The 18,176-nt window shown below is 29.9% G+C and overlaps 1 protein-coding gene across 1 annotated transcript in view; it reads left to right on the forward strand.

The window, feature by feature from the left end:
• The window catches only part of LOC139502270 (protein phosphatase EYA1-like), a 105,976-nt gene extending 88,587 nt beyond the window's left edge, over window positions 1-17,389 (forward strand). Inside the window, 10 exon segments of the mRNA XM_071291704.1 lie at window positions 709-774; window positions 1,068-1,219; window positions 6,111-6,200; window positions 8,122-8,180; window positions 10,596-10,750; window positions 11,428-11,542; window positions 12,241-12,301; window positions 12,303-12,363; window positions 12,736-12,836; window positions 13,640-17,389. Of these exon segments, the coding sequence (XP_071147805.1) occupies window positions 709-774; window positions 1,068-1,219; window positions 6,111-6,200; window positions 8,122-8,180; window positions 10,596-10,750; window positions 11,428-11,542; window positions 12,241-12,301; window positions 12,303-12,363; window positions 12,736-12,836; window positions 13,640-13,720 (941 nt within the window). The 3' untranslated portion in view covers window positions 13,721-17,389.
• Window positions 17,390-18,176: the final 787 nt, after the last annotated feature.

The raw sequence follows: 18,176 nt of genomic DNA on the forward strand, positions 1-18,176 counted from the left end.
GAAACAGACCTAAATACAAGATACAAAATAAATCTCATATCATTGGCTCACAGATATAAACTAATATAACTCAAATATGTAAAGTTATAGCAAACATAGGACAAATACCATTCTAATATATTACACATTACTTTCTTATTTGAGTTCGTTTATTTGGTTGTTTTGTTGTTTTTTTACATCAAAACAAAAATTAAACATGTGATAAATAAATTGTTTGAAATTGCATGTTTTTATTGTATGACTTACCCCCAAATTTATTTTTAAGAGGGTATAATCTTTTTTTATCTGGTTAAAATCATGTCTGTGGAATATTAATTTACAAATTCTATGGGATTGAATTAGTCTCCTTAAAAATTGGAATGTGCATCAAAAAGTATTTGTTTTTGCTTACAAAAAAAGGGGGGACATGAGTTTTAGTTAAAAGAGTCATTCATGCTCAATTCAATATTCACATTTTTTTGGAATTTTTCATTATACCTCATTATATTCATTCACATTTTTGGAATTTTTCTTTTCAATTTAATACATTTATGTGCATATCTTTGTGTAGTGTCATAAAAACTCAACACTTGTTATTTACATTTTTTTACCATTTTTCTTTTCACCAGCTGATACTGAAAAATTTATAGATTGTTCTCTTTTCAGGTAAACTTCAATATCCATACTTTATTTTTTTCTTATATTCTTATTTTGTGTTGTCTTTTTCAGCTGAAGCACCGTATTCTTCACAGATCCCAAGTCCATCACCTCCATTATCATCTACAAATAGCACAAGTAAGTAGACACTCAATTAGAAAATACAAATAGCACAAGTAGACACTCTATAACAATATTAACAACCATAATATATAAACTTTATTACCTTTAGATTTATTTACATGCTTTCAAACATCAGAGTATTGTTCCAGAAATTTAAAAAATGTAAAAAAAAAATCTTTTTTGTGTCCATTCACTTTTATGTAAATGTTAACATTCAAACTGAAGTCATTGAATGAGCATTTCATTGAGATAATGTTTTATGTAGAAGTTTTTGAATAGCATCTTATTTAGAATATTTTGTATTACAGAGAGAAGAAGTGGAAGTCGAGCAGGCAGAAGAACAAACCCCTCACCTGGACCTGAGTCTGATTTAGAACGTGTATTTGTGTGGGATTTAGACGAGACAATTATTATATTTCATTCATTACTCACAGGAGTGTATGCACAACGATATGGAAAGGTGAGTAAATACTCAATGTTCTTGTTCCCAAAAAATTTGTTGCTACAATCCTGTTCCTTTTTCGAATTTGACCTACGGAATTGGACTATTTACTGGGTTTGTAATATATAAAATAAATAACATGAGCAATGATGACGGGTGTCACATATGGAGCAGGATCTGCTTACCCTTCCCGAGCACCTGAGATCACCCCCAGTTTTTGGTGGTGTTCATGTTGCTTAGACCCTATTCTCACTAGGACATTAAGATCGATTTAAGTTAGATGGGTTCACTTTAGATTGGTTTAAGGGCTAATGTGAACGCTTTGAATCGATCTTCAATCGGTCTAAACTAAAACACCTAATTAATTTTTATTTTATAAGCATATGATGTGCTTTGCATTGTGAATGTTACTGTTGTTAAAGAGATGTATCTGAAGGCTTTTGTTTATATTATTTAATTGATATACTCACCCGTCCTTCCTTCTCCAAAGTGTTTGCTATAGTTAGAAACATCATAAAACATTCTAATGTTTGAATATGCTTCATTTAGACAGGAGTTCTAGTTTTTGTTCTGTATAAAAGACCTTGAATTAGTATTTTTACAATTATAGATTTTTTTTAATCAAATAGTACAATAATTATGGATTTCCAGATCAAAATGATCATTCTTTTATTCTAATTCATAAACAAAATAGAGCAAAAAGGTATGACTCAAATATATTAACAAATTATGCTTGATCCTTCTGGCAATAATGGGCAGAGAAAATGTTTGTCAATATTACGGTAATCACTTAATGACTTTCAATATTTAAACAAGTGCTGTTTCCTACGATTGTTGAAAATAACACTGTACCCACGAGACTTTTTGTACCTCAATCTCCATAAAAATTGTCGATTAGAGGTTGTTACCTTTACTGTTTATTTGCTTTTTTAATCTCCGCTATTGTCTGGCGTTCATGCCTGGAACCTTTGATGTATTTGTCGTTACTTTTAATGCTTTCTGTTTTTGATTCCTACAATTTTGTATTGCTTCAAAGTTAATGTATTTGAATAAGGCCATTATCGTAAAGATCTCCTGCAAATTATAATTCATAGATTTGTTATTTACACATTTTGAAGGGAAGGACAATTTTTTTATGACATTATTTACTTGTCAGTGAGAATTTACAAACTTCTGTAATGTCTGCAATTGTTTCCCTCTACAGTAAGATTATAATGGACTATATGATATTCCATACAATCATACATACAAGTGCAATTTTGCATCAGTGATTAAAAAGTTGAGATATGTGGTCTTCATTCTCCATCACATGAGAAAACCTAAAATTCAAAAAACGTGACAAGTTTTTAGGATTTTGAGCATTTTTTAGGGAGTGCTTTGTTGATTGGCTTAACCCCTTTTCCTCATTTAATCTGTCATGTCTTAAATTATATTTCACTGGTGGGATTGTTTTCTGAATACCTCCTCTATGTGCTCCAGAATGGCTAGTAGACAATTCTTAGATACAATATTTGCAACTCACTGAATTTCTAACATCAGCAGAAGTGCTTATTTATTTCCCGCCATGTAGCTTGTGCTAAATATGTACACCTTCGGTACTGATCTTTTTGTCTCATTTAAAATAAGTATGGTGGTAGATCACCACATGAGATTTACGTTTTGATGGAAGACAGACACAACTCTTGATTAAAAACAATATTCAGTACAAGATTGTAATATTTTCTTTTCGCCATCTGTCATAATTACAAATTTTGTTCCTCAGGAAAAACAAACAAGGTTTTATCTACAGATTGTTTGTATATTATTTGTGACAACCAGCAGCTGTTCTATGTTCTTATCTCCCTTTGTAGAACTCTTCAGTTAATTTTCACAATTCTCACCTTATCACATGCTAATCTTGATGTGACTATTGATGTTATGATAGATAGTTAAGGAATTATAAATATTATTGGGTGTTGAAAGTTTTCTGAGAGAGGAGGAACAACAATCAAGAGTATGAATGTAAACAAAGTTAGCATGATCTGAGAGATCTGGTCAACTGTTTTGTTGGTTACTTCAGTAGTTAGATCAGTTTCAATGGGTACCAGTTTGCCTTCTTTTTACAATATTCTAGATTCGGTTTTCAGACCCTACTGGACCCTAATCAGTACCCGTAATTGTAGATGTATGATGAAACTAAGAATCAAAACATTTGCATTGAAATGATGTCTTGAGTTAAAGAGCAGTGGTTCTCAAAGTTTTGAAGATTTATAAACTCAGTCCACAATTGCTATAATAGTCAATATCAATATATAAATATGTTAGAAATCAAATTAAAGATAAGTATCATGAGATATCACTTATCATCTTAATTGATCACTGATAGATATAAACATTAAATGAACTAAGGAATGCCATACAACATTTTCATCATTCTAAAGTGTCATGACTTAAATTGAATTAATCCTTATGTGGAAAAGAGAATGTGGTCCAAAATATGAGTTATGTATTTAAATTGAATAAATATTTAATTGTTAGGATTCAGAATGAAACATTTACAACCAATAAATATGTCAAAAACTGGAGTATAATTGGTACCATTTTATATATTTTTCTAATTTTATTTAACAAGCTATGCCACATTTTTATTAGTCATGATTTTAACAGAAAACGTTTAAATAGTATTTCTCTTTTTGATTAGCTCAATTATGTCAATGTGGTAAAAAAAAAGAATTTTCTAATCAAATATTACAGAATTATTTCTTGTACTAATCGCTTTTATCAAGTTTGTTGTCTGCTTGTTTTAGATAAATAGTGTTGTATCTATGATAGAAAGCTTTCAGAAATTTAGTACAAAATCTAATTATAGCATCTTGTTCACATACAGAAATCTCCGGTAATTTCTGTTTATGGCTCTATGGAAAGACACTTATTTGTTAAATTGACAGAAATTGCAATTCTCTTTAGATTTCGTTAACAACATGTCCACCGATTAGCAACCAGATTGTCAAAACCACAAATGGATTGTATAGTTGGTAAATGGCAGACCAGTCCGCCAGAATTATCACCAATAAAAATAATTACCTAGAAAATCTTTTATAGAATAAATGATAAAATTTTATCATAAACTTTCATCAGTTTAAATGATGTTAATTTATTGATAGTCTATCATCAAAGTTTTGGGGAATAAAAGATTTTCATTAATTGGTCTAATTATATTGTGTAAATATAAATTGTTCAAAGTATTTAACCAATTCAGTGCCATTATTATGTTATGTCATTGAACAATATCAAATTACGTTTAAAAGCTCCGACTTCATGTAATTAAAGAGTCAGTTTCTATTACATGGCTGTTCTCCGTAAATTATTTAAAATTTAACTTTAAAAATTATAAATTATTTTTTTTAAATTGTATCTTCATTGGTATAAAAACAAAACTTGCACTACAGAATATATTCTTATAAAGCCAAGGGATAGGATTTTTATCTCTGAAAGGTGGGATGTTTAGCATCTAGGAAAAACAAATGTATCAAATCAACAATGTATACCAGAAATCTAAAGTGATTTTTTTTTTATGGTAAATTATATTTAAAAAAGATAAAAAATATTTCTATATTTTGGTTAAGTTCAAACAGTATTTATGAATAAAAAATTACAATAATAAAGTATTACAATTTTACATGAGGTTCAAATATGTGATTCAGGAAAAAAGTTTTGAAACTTATATAAATTCATCTCCTGTATGCTATTTATGTATTTTTGATGTTATCCCTAATATTTAATCAAGACAAAATTGTAAGATTTTACTTATGTCCTTATTCAAAAAAATATTTTATTGTTTAATTTAGATATGGCAAAAACTATGGCAAAAACTAAAGAAAGAGCAAAGAGCTATCTCGGATTTATTCAAATTAGAAGATGAAACTAAACAGAAAATTCCTATATCCCTTTGATATACTGGGTGATATTGTAACTTCTTAGTCTATCCATCAAAATTAAATAAATACATATCCATATATTGTAGTTCATCTTGCTAAAAGAGCTTATGCTATAAACTATAAACAACAACAGTCCAAAAATGCTATAAACTATAAACAACAACAGTCCTAAAATGCTATAAACTATAAACAACAACAGTCCAAAAATATTGGCCTTCACTAATTAAGTTAGGTTTTGAAATAATTGACAATTGATTAAAATCTGTCAGTTAGTAATTATATTGATAATGTAGCCTCTTAGGACATTGTTAGTGTCATACTCAACAACTGAAGGAGCGCCACACGATGTCTTCTTATCCCCAAGACAAGAGTGTTCTCAGTAAAGAAAAGAGCATTTGAATAGCCCCTTCAAATATAATAGCTAAAGCTGTTGTTATTGAGTAGAGACATGGTACTACATAAAACATTACTTTGGTGTGGCGCTTAGAACTTTATGACACTTGTTTGTTTAGAATTAACTCAATTATTACAAATTTGATAAAGCTGAAAAAGTAGCCAATTCTGAATTAGAGACATATTGCAAAAATAATGGGAAATAGCTGTCAAAAAATATATAAATAAAATATTTACAAATTTTAAGCCCAGCATTTCATTCAATTTTTTTTCTCCTTTGTGTCTTCAATTGTAATATAGTTTGAAATTTTTATCTGCCAATATGTTGATATAAATTTGCAGGAGGCCAAGGACTAACGAAGAGATAGAAAAATCCCTTTTATATTTGTACATATTTGTAAGACCCTTTTTATTTAACGATAAGGGGATGTGATATGATTGCCAATGAGACAATTATCCACAAGAGTTCAATAACCTAGATGTTATGTTTACTAAGTCTACAATTAGTTATGAGAAGTTTATTACATGTATGTGTTTTTACATATTAGAAAATTGATTTTTGGCCACAAAAATTTTAAGAGTTGATTTTTTTGTTTCAGGATCCCCAACAAACAGTACAGTTAGGATTACGGATGGAGGAAATGATATTTAATTTAGCAGATACACATTTATTTTTTAATGATTTAGAGGTACGTGATCTTATAATCATATTTATAGAGTGCTTAAAAACACGCTGTACACATTTGATCATTTCTTTATATGGTCTAACATTTACGACAGACATTTATGGCTAGATATTGGTATGTGAAGTTGTTTTTTCATAAACTTGTTTATGGTTATTCAACTTGATCCTAATACACTTTAAACTATTAAAAGACTCTCAGTTCCTGATTTAAAAAGAAAAAAAAATGGAGGTCAGAAAGTTGTTTACATGCTCAGGGTAGGTACCAATGTAAAGTATTAAGTGATTAGTACTGATGGCTGAAATCCCTTCTGATTTTATTTGGTATTTTACAGACTAGCTACTTAACATTTGAAATAAAGCTGACCTATTGATGGACCCCCTGTCTTGGGAATAGTGAACACTTTCAGTGACATATTTGATAAATATCTAGAAATTAATTAATATTTCTGAAATCCCTTTGGGGAACATATGCCCAAGTCCATGTACAATGATTGAATCAGTGGCTTATTTGGAATTAATTTTAGACTTTTACTTCATTTCTACGATGAACATATCTATAATGTTTAAGATTACTTAGAAACCTGTAGATGATCAGGCCAAGATTGATGCTTTAAAACATCTGTTAGGCCAAGTATATATGTTGAATCTCTTTCTTTGTTTCTATAGCTCTTAAATGGTCAATTTCATTTCTTAGGTGAAAAAAACCATGAGAGCTTGTAAATAAATAAACAGCTCATATATCTAGATTATTTATGATAAACTATAGAATTACATAAAAATATTAGCAATTTTATTAAATTGTAGGGATATGCCATCTGATGCACATTATCAATAAACCAAATTTCTGATAATTGAGTTTTAATGAATTGCTCCATTTTTAGGTAAACCTAAAGAGTGGAAACCTTTCTATTAAGCTCTGATAGTTCTCCATCCAATTTACTCTCCATATGTTTAATAGAAAATACCCCCAAAAAATAAAATTGTAAAAAATGATATTGAAATGTTTTTACTGTCTGCGTTAGTGACACTCCGCACAAAAGGGAGAAGATTTAAATTCACATCAAAGTAATTGATTTAGGCGCTTATCATATTTAGAATGTGTTCCGTACTTAAAATGTAAATGAATTCCTCCTTCCATTCTATGGCAAATCTCGCCTTAGGTAATGTCATAATGACAAAGTGTAAACATTAACCAAGATAATTGCTCCATGGAATTCTCCGTCTTTTGTCAGTACAGGAAATATTGTTACAGGTCCAAACGTATGGAGGAAATTAGGATGAGCAGATTCTCCCTTAAAGAGAAAAATATAACATTTACCCCTAAGCTTGTCATATTCGTAGAATTAAATGGAAATTTATTCTGATTTCAAATCTTTTACGACAAAACTGGTTACAAATAAGAATAGGAAATATTAATTTGTTCTACAAATCATTATTTAAAAAAAGATGTTTTTTTTTTATTAGAACCCTGAAGTTAAAATTGATTTTCCCTTTAGATATCGTGAAAGACTATAGTGAAAGAAAAAAAATATTATATATTTTATGATATTTTCTTCTTCATTTATTGATGAAATTACAGGGTAACTTTAGAAATACTGTCATGTACTCAAGCAATTAATTTTTATTTGAGAATTTATTTCATTTCCTGTGGAACTAAAACTTTATAGAGTATATTTGTAATATATTTTAAATAAAAGTTTCAATTAATTTATAGAAAAAACACATTCAGAGAAAGATTGCTATTTGAAAAGAGTCTGTCAATGTCATCTCTAAACAATAATGTCAGCGCTATGCCGTCACAAAATATATGGACTTTAAAGCACATAAAATCGTCACTTTAACAAAGAATTTAAGGAGTAAAAATGTTTTACTGTGTCAAATATATAATTATTTGTTGGTTGACTGATTATTTTGTCTATTGACAGGAATGCGACCAAGTCCACATTGACGATGTGTCATCTGATGACAATGGACAAGATTTGAGGTAAATTCAGGTCAACATTAGGATTTAGAAGTCAAACTGGAAACATGGACAGAAAGAGGGTGGGAATAGTGGGGACCATAGCACTAGGGAAAAAAGGAGGGTCTGGAGCTTTGACCAAATCATTGTTTTTGTTATCCAATCAGAAAGTTACAGTTAATTAATTTTGTTTTATGGTCAAATTAATTAAACCAGGTAAAAAAAATAATTTTAACAGTAAGTATGGGATATTGTAGTCTTCTGTGATAAGTGGGGGATAGGGCTATAAAAATATGAGAGATAGGTTTCTAAGAAATTTAGAAAATTAAACCCAATATCAAATACATGTACTGTATAAAAAAAAGAATGACTTTGTCAAAACCAATTTTATCCCTACATATTGACATTTATAATTCATAGACTTACATGACAAAGATAGACTTGTGTCAAATAAAAACAAAACAAATTTTCTCAAAATGCTTGGTATTTTACATGTTGTTAAGACTGTTGATTTTTGTCATGGATAATTCTATGCTGGTGACATCAGTTTATCATATACCAATAAATGTCTGTTTGGCTCGATGGGATACGCTACCGTATAAATCATTTTCTATTTGTGGTTATTGGATAGATTAATAGATTACGAAGATGATGAATTTTTTGACATGACAACATGAATTAAATGGGAAATGCCAGAGAGAATCCTATTGTATACATTTGAATAAGTGATAGATTCATATACCCATCAGTTCTACTAAGTCACGGTCAGGTGATCCGCAGAATATTTTTACAATTGTAAAGTTTACTTTTATTTATGAGTTATCATTTATGGACCAATAAACCATAATTCATTAAATTTTAATACCAATTTAGATCATTAGAAAGCCATAAATTGTTGGGTGATATTTAAAAAAGTGGGTTTTTATTCCATCTATAATTGTCTAAATACTAAAATAAGAGGCGAACTGTCACAATTATTTTCTTCTGAACTTTATTTGCCTCTTGGGATGTTTTTATTTTTGTTTTTTTTATCAGGGTGATGATTTGAATCTATGTATTTAAATATGATAAAGCTTAAGAGATTCCAGGTTTAAATCAATGTTTAAAACTGACGATCACACTTTTGTCACCTATTTATTAGTATTCACTTGTATGAATGGTCAATGTATTATTTTCAAATGATTATTATAACAATTTTTAACAATGTCGTACATAAAATGAGTTTACATCTTGACGACAAACCTTTATTTTTAAAGCCTATAAAGCGGAGATTTTGTTATGCCTGTTTATTTTGGGTATGCAATTTTTTCTCTAACCTTGTACGAACTATTTGTTCACGATTTTTAGTAACAAAGGAAGAATTGAAACTGAAAAAGGACTTCAATTTTTTTCTGGAAGACAAAAGAGGAAGAATGTCTTTGATTGTGACTTAGTTTTCTGGAATTCCTTTTGATCACCAGTTTTTAAGGTGCAGATGCAGCTAAAATTATGCATCATGTAAATTTTGATAAGAATAAAGTAATTTCTTGACATGTCAGGTTCCAGTTAAAATTTATTGAGCTATAAATCGTTACAAATCATGATGACCCTCCTTAGCTTGATTAACCAAATCAACATGATTAATTCTTTCACACTTTTTGATAAAAACATTTCAGAAAACATAAAAAGTTTCCTCTTTGAAGTTGATAACACTACTTTAAGAGGTTAACTTTAGAGAGATAAGGATCTTTCATTCCAATATATCTTGTTTTATAAGTTGGTTTTGAGATGGATTATATCATCAACATAGGCAGGTGTCCATACTAAACTCATAATAATACTTAGAAAACTTCAACCTGTTCTTTAATTTTTAAAATTTTATGACATTTCAGGAAAAAAAGAACGATTAAAATAATCTTGAAAACAGATGAAGGTGTAATTTTTTTTTCTTTTGATTTGATTGAAGGCTTCATTAATGTAAAACTTTTAAGATGGGAATTCAAACAGGTTTATTATCATTGTTTACAGTAGAATCAGAAGTAAACTGGTTAAGAAAACGTTTAAGAGTAATTAAGTGTCCAAATATTTTATAATTAAAGAAACATTTGACTCTTTGTGCTTTTCCTTAGTCATAACTGTTTTAAATAGCTTTAGAGCTGGACATGTGCACACTTTTTGCAAAGTTATTTTATTATGTAATACCTTTCAGACAGATAATGAAACAAAATCCCATTCCACAGTCCTATTCTTTATTTCCCTTTAATAACCAGAGGCCCATTATCATCAATATTGTGCTATAGTTCCTTGCAATATGCTTCATACAACTTCACTAATGATTATCATTCGGATTTTTCAGTCATACTAGTGCGTTATGCACAAGCCAAAATAAAGTACTCTTTCATTTGTACAGTTTTGCAATAGAAACAATGTAACAATTCTCTTTTATTTTGTATTTTTTAGTGGATACAATTTTGCAGTAGATGGTTTCCATGCAGCAGCCACAAACCCTAATGTATTAGCTGGGATGAGGGGAGGTGTAGATTGGATGAGGAAACTAGCTTTTAGATATAGAAGGATCAAGGAGATATACAATAGTTACAGAAATAATGTTGGAGGTAAATAATAAGGATATTTGTTCGAATCTTCATCATTCTAATCTAAGAACTGGGATTCTAATTAATATACCTAGCCTGTACTTATTCCAAGTTGCTTCAAACATTAAATGATTCAGTCTTGAAAACTTGCCAAAAATTGAAATTCTGTAAAAGAGGGGCTAAAGATACCAGAAGGACATTCAAACTCAAAAATCAAAAATAAACTGACAACGACATGGCTCAAAAAGAAAAAGACCGACTGACATACAATAATACAAAAAAACACAATGTAGAAATATGAATACTAAGCTACAGGAACTTAAACAAAAACCGGGTGTGATCTTAGGGTAAACAGATCCTGCTCCATATGTGGCACTCATCCTGTAACTTTTATAAAAGGTTGAAAGATCAGTATTATCAACTATCATTTTTGATAGACTTTTTTAAAGCTTTTTTTTTCATTACAATAATCCAAAACCATTACCTCTCTTGTATATAGAAAGAATTTAATTTGCTACTGTTTGAAATAAAATCCTTCCCCCAATTTGATAATACTGGTAATGAATATTCCCCATTTCCTTTCTCACATTTTATAGATTTAAGTTATGCCACACTCATGTTTACAAAACATCCAAATATTAAGTACAAATGTATAAGCAATCAGAAGATGTAATAATGGATGTTTTGTTTTATTACAGGTTTAATTGGTCAACAGAAACGAGACAATTGGTTACAAGTACGGCAAGATATTGAAACCTTAACTGACAACTGGCTCACACTAGCATTAAAATGCTTACAGATTATAAATTCAAGGTAGGAACATCACAAATGTCTTCAGTTTGTATATTCATGTTTGGGAACATTGAATATTTTCAGTGATTGTGAATTTAAGGTTGAATCAGCAGAAAACTGTGTGACAATATTATTGAATTGATTATGGACTGCTGTCAGTGGCGGATCCAGAACTTTTCATAAAGGGGGGGGGGGGGGGGGGGGGGGGGTGGGGGGGGGAGTGCAGCTGACTGACCTAAGACGGGGGCCACTCCAGTCATGCTTCAGTGATTCCCTATATTATCAACCAAATTTTCCCCCACAAAAGGGGGGGGGGGGCCCAGGCCCCCTCCCCCCCTGGATCCACCTCTGGCTGTTCAAGGTTTAAAACATGACTGGTTCTAATATGAAAGTGCTGACCTATGATAACTTTCAGACTGAACATGCATTCTATGTGTTTTTTTGTCATAGCTTAATTTTTTTTATTTAGAAGTTAATGCTTCAAACCCTACACTGACTTTTCATGTATGAAATGTCTGACCAATTACATACCCTTTTCTTTTAATGGCTGTGAGGGCAAGTATAATAAGAACATGTCTATATGACTGATTCCCAAACGCTTTGTTTACTGTTTTTACAACATCCCTATTAAACTAATTTGCTACTTCTTGTTAAGAGTCATTGTAATCATCAAGAACAAATACCAGACTGGTTCCCTAACTGATTATTTTCCTTTCCAGGTCAAACTGTGTTAATGTACTAGTCACAACCACACAACTGGTTCCAGCTTTAGCTAAAGTTTTTATTATATGGTCTTGGAGGTGTGTTCAATATAGAAAATGTTTACAGTGCTACAAAAATAGGTAAGTGACCCAGATGAAACTTATTTTTGGAAAGTAATCTTAATTGTTAGTGGAAAATTATCAGTAGATGCGGTTTTTAAGCCTTCTAACTTCAGGTATCTGAAATAAAATTGACCACATGATTATCAAAAAGCAAACACCTTAAATGGCAAATTTGGAAAAACTTTAATGTTGATTGTGATACATGTATACATAACATTTTGTATTGTAAGCCATGTTATATTTTGCTTTGTGAAATATGTCAAATTGAAAAGTGCACATAATTAACAAAGCCTTGATTTATTTATTTTTTGTGAAGAAAAAATGATAATATTTTTTTTTGGATAAAATAATCAGTATTTTATAAATAATTTATTTCTTAATATTCTGTAGGAAAAGATAGTTGTTTTGACAGAATAGTTGCAAGATTTGGCAGGAAGTGTACATATGTTGTCGTTGGTGATGGCCGTGATGAAGAACAAGCATCTAAACAAGTAAGTAATGTGCACTTATATTGCCTAAACATTCTTAAAGTATGAAATGTATTCAATAGATTGATAATTTGTTCATCAGATACCTTAAAAAAATATTTGTATTAAAAACCATAGTCAACAATTAAACAAAAAAACACAGGCCAGTAGCTTGAAAATATTATCGCTTAGGCATGCAGTAGTGATTAAAAAAGATGTTGCTTAACACTGATCGTATGGCTAGACTAAGATAGTTATATAAAAAATAACAAATACAAATAATACAGAGGTTTTAATGCTGTTCTCATATTGAGGTTGATATTGAACAATGGCTCACATCTCAACCACCACAATCTCAAGGTTTTCTGCAGCACAAGTTTAGTGGACTGATTTGCTTCATATGGATGAACCTGTGCAATGAAGAAAAGAAGTTAACATCAACAAAGTTAAATAAATGAATAAGAAGTCAATAATTACACAGAAACACAGGAGTTTAAAAAAAGGGGAATAACACACAATGAAATTACAAGAAACATAGTAAATTAAAAAAAAGATTAGAAAAAAAGCATCAAACATTGAAATTTACAAAACAGGAATGTTTCCTACATTATTTTGAAATTAGTTGAATAGAATCATTTACAAAAAAATGTTTGCCCTGGTCATTAGTTACCGGTACTCAGTCACTAAAACAAGAACAGTGGGTCAACCTTTGTCAAAGTTGGTAAAAAAGGTGACATAGGCTCAAGTATTCCTATTTAACATTATATGTATAGTAATTAAGAAATAGAATATACACACATGTTTCACATGTTACTTTATATTTGCAGATGAATTTCCCATTCTGGAGGATATCAAACCATTCCGACCTAGCTGCCTTAAATCATGCATTAGAATTAAACTACCTCTGATATGTGATAAGGACAGAAATTTCTGCCATCAAAAAAACTTGCCTCTATTCCAGACCATGTGTGATGTCATTTCCCATCATGCAATAGACTGTTTCCTGTCAGCATTGCATTGTGGGACAGTTGTGCCATGAACTGCCATTGTTGACAATTGGACCATAGGAGGTTAAGATAACCTTGACACTAACCAAAGATTTATGTGCACGGGAAGGAAAGCTTCATGTTGTTGACGTTGTTGATATTTTTTACGTCCGTAAAGAGATTTTATAAAATTATATATTGTAAAATTGGTATTTAATATATCTTTTTTGGAGATTGATGCAGACCATGTGTTAAAGGTCACAGGATTGACCTTAGAATGACATTAAATCCTGATAACTTTTGTATAACAAAGGTTATGTTAACAGTGACCATGATATATGTACTGTTTAAAGTGCTTCATGTTTTTTATGTTCTAATGAATGCAATATATTTATCATTACATGTACAACTTAATTGGTCCAAAACTATTATTATTGCTCATATATATACAGAAACAAGACGAAAGTTCAGCGCTTCATTTTAAATCAGTCTTTGAATTCTAAGCAATTTTAATTCATTTTTAAAACCAAAGAATATATCACAGAAAAAGGTGCTCTCAATTAGTTTGTAGATATAGTATTCAGAATACATTGAACTCAAAGTTTCATGTTAGACCATAGCATTCAGGATACAAGTAGATCACTAATAAGTAAATTGAAGGTACATATTCAAGTATGTTTAGTCAGTAAAGTGTATATCAAAACGAGCTTTAAGAAGCATATTGTCATTTAGGAAATTAGCCCATTATGCAATTTTGAAGCTCCCTACAATTTGTACAGAGTAATAGTATTTATATTCTTTGGTGCTTCAACCATAAATTTTTCAGCATTCAAATCAAACCAAAGTCTCACAAAATTGTATTGTACATAAAACCAACACTATATCTTGCTAACAGCATGAACATATCAGTGTATATTATTGTATATTTTACATGTATGCAGATGACAATCAAAATGTTAAGAGAATTGTAAAGATAATCAAAATATTCTGTTATTATAAAGGAATGTGACCTGTTATACTATAAACAGTTGATGTGTTGACCAAATTTCTTGTACTTAAGCTGAATTCCATAAAATTTTAACTTCAGTGTTAAAGAAATATGTATATGTAACAAAATAACTCAGTTTGTTTGTGTGACTCAAATATATATTTTCCTAAGTTCCCTTTGTACAGTTTTGGTATCATCAACAACAAATTTTCTAGAAAAAACATATAACAACCTAAGTAGAACTGATTACTTACAAGAAGACAAGGTTACTTCATTGATTGTTTATGTTCTAATAATTTGGAAAAGAAAATTACGATCACAGAGGTGTTCTATTTTAAGTTCATCTACCGTCAATCAATATTTGGCGATTACAGTTCCTTTATATAATTGGTTTCTAACACAGCTACATTTGCTTTTATCTTCTGGGACTACAGACATTAGTTGGTAAAAATCTTTTTTTGTCCTGTGATCAAGCATTGATCCAAAAAGGCTTCTGTCTGGTCTGGAAAGGGGGGGGGGGGGCTCTTGCATATTTTTGTTGATTTTTACATTATTTAAAAAAGAATCGACAAGGCGGTAGGAGAGTGGCTTTTCTAGAGATAGAACACCCTTGATTAAGTTTAACAAGACAGATAATTTACTCTTTGAAGTTTAGCAATATTTTTTGTCACTTTTTTCCAGAAAGAATTACGTTCTCCCCTGATTGTTAAGGTGCAGCATACTGCACAGCCAATTTTCCTGTACAATAATATTCAAACTAAATTTCTGATAGAATTTCAGTGGAAATATTATTGGACTGTATTGACAATTTTTGAACTCTTCTTATAGGTCACATTCCTTACAATCCAATTATTATATATGATGGCTTTAATTAATCTCAGTATTTATATCTCATGGTTGTGAGAGACTTGTTGCTTTATACAGTTAATCAAAATATGCTAATTCAGAATGATGAGTGGGGAGTATAAACTGTTCATTTTTTGGTTAATTTTAAGTCCATAGCATTATTATCCATGGATTGTGAATGGTTGTGGGAATATGTCTGTTGTCATCCGCGACCATTTATAGCTAAATTAGTTTGGATGTGATATGTTTTATTCCAAGTGATGATTGTCTAATATTTAAATTGTGATATTTCAAATTTTCCCTGATATTTGGCCTCCAAGTTTGATGTAAATTATAAACACAATATTTTTTCTGAAAAAAAAATCAATGAAAAAACAATATTTTTTCAAACGTAATCACTTAATAAGAAAGATCAAACAGAGAGAGTGACTACTGTTGCCACCAAGCTAGCTTCTTTTAAAAATGAACATATTAATTAATATGTAATATTTTATTTATTAGTAAATTCATTTGTGAAGATTAAAGGATTATTATATTTAAAGAATGTAGCATCCAAGGTGTTTTAAGTGTTTTAAAAACTTTCTTTGATATAAAAAATTAACATATGAAATTATTTTTATTTGGGTTAAAAAAAATTTTTTTAAAAGAATCATTTAGTCCAGAATGGTATCTAGCAGTCCCCTTTGTGAGGATGCCATGGAAATATATACGGTGCAGTTATATCCATAGCAATCTCATAAGATACAGGAAATTATCCCCCACACAAATAGTTTGCAGAAAGTTATATTGATGTCGAGTGCACATTTACCCATAGCACAAAAAAATTATGCATTGAAATCCCACACAAATCAAAATATGTTAACAATAAACAATCTTAATAATTATAAAAGTTTAAGGAGATTTTATTGATAAAGTAATAGAAAATAATTTATTAATCAAGAATTTTATGTTAACCCTTTATACATTTTGAGAGAGATTTGAATGGAAATGAACATCTACATTTTTATTAATGTTTGATGAAAAAAAAAAAAAAGCCTTTTGAATGATTATAATATGAAATACATTAAATCAATTTACCTTTAGTATTTTATGCAACATTTACGGAAAACAGATGGATTTTATATGATTATTACACAATTTATAATTTATGAATCGATGGGAAAAAAGGTATTTTAAAGAAAAACAAATCAATTTATGTATTAAATTTTAATGTATTTTAAATGTTATATTGTTTTTGATGTGACTGTCAGTTTTATAAATTTTATGCACTGTTACAATTTGAATTCCCTGCATCATATTACTGTTCAGGATACTCTATTATTAATGGAACATTGATCGCTTTTCCATTTTATCTTCATCTCTATATTCATTTCATATTATATTTACAGGAGAAATGAACCAAAGATTTGTGTATATACCATTCAACAAGGGACTTCAAATCCTTTTCATTCATTTGTTTTCATTTAATACTCATTGATAAGAAATATTATGATTTATATATTATTTACCTGGGGACAGGCTATTTTCATCTGTACCAGAACCTACCTTCATAGCCATACACCCAGGTTGTAAAATCTACAGTAAATTGTTGATGTTTTGTTATTGTTTATATTGGCGTGTGTCGGTATCACAGTGGATACTGATGTTGTAAAATATCATTGGTCATTGTATCATATTAAAGGGAGAGTACTCTTATCATAACAGACAAAATTTGTCAAGCATGAAATGATAATGCAATAAAAAAAGATGTATGACAATATATGGATTTGTTATTGATATAATATCAACACAAACAACATGAAAGATACAAAAAATAAACATTACATTCAAAACAAAACAAAAGGAAGGTTTTCAATACTGAAAAATTAAACAATGGAAGGGTTTATTTAAAGTAAAGCTAAGGCTATTTTACAAGATCAGTATAAATGTACACCTAACAAGAGGTGTCAAAAAACTGAGTGACAACTGTATATAAAAAAAAATCAATTGAAAAAGGAGGACAACTGTACAAACAAGACTAAAAAAGGGAGTGATATAAAAACAAAGGAGGGACTACTATACTACAAATAAACCATAGTCACCATGAACTACTGTATACTAAATTAAACAATTGTAACACAATGAGAGTGGGACTACAATGCCCTTAAGAAACCATATCAATTCAATAGGTCTAAATCACAGACAGGCTGACTACAATACACTTAAGAAATCATAGCAATACAAAAGGAGGTCTAAATCACAGACAGGCTGACATAATACACTAAAGAAATCATATCAATACAATAGGAGGTCTAAACCACAGACAGGCTGACTACAATACACTCAAGAAATCATAGCAATTATATAGGAGGTCTAAATCACAGACAGGCTGACTACAATACACTAAAGAAATCATAGCAATACAATAGGAGGTCTAAATCACAGACAGGCTGACTACAATACACTCAAGAAATCATATCAATACAATAGGAGGTCTAAATCACAGAGAGGCTGACTACAATACACTCAAGAAATCATATCAATACAATAGGTCTAAATCACAGA

Source organism: Mytilus edulis, chromosome 1, assembly GCF_963676685.1.
Source record: "Mytilus edulis chromosome 1, xbMytEdul2.2, whole genome shotgun sequence".
NCBI classification, from domain to species: domain Eukaryota; kingdom Metazoa; phylum Mollusca; class Bivalvia; order Mytilida; family Mytilidae; genus Mytilus; species Mytilus edulis.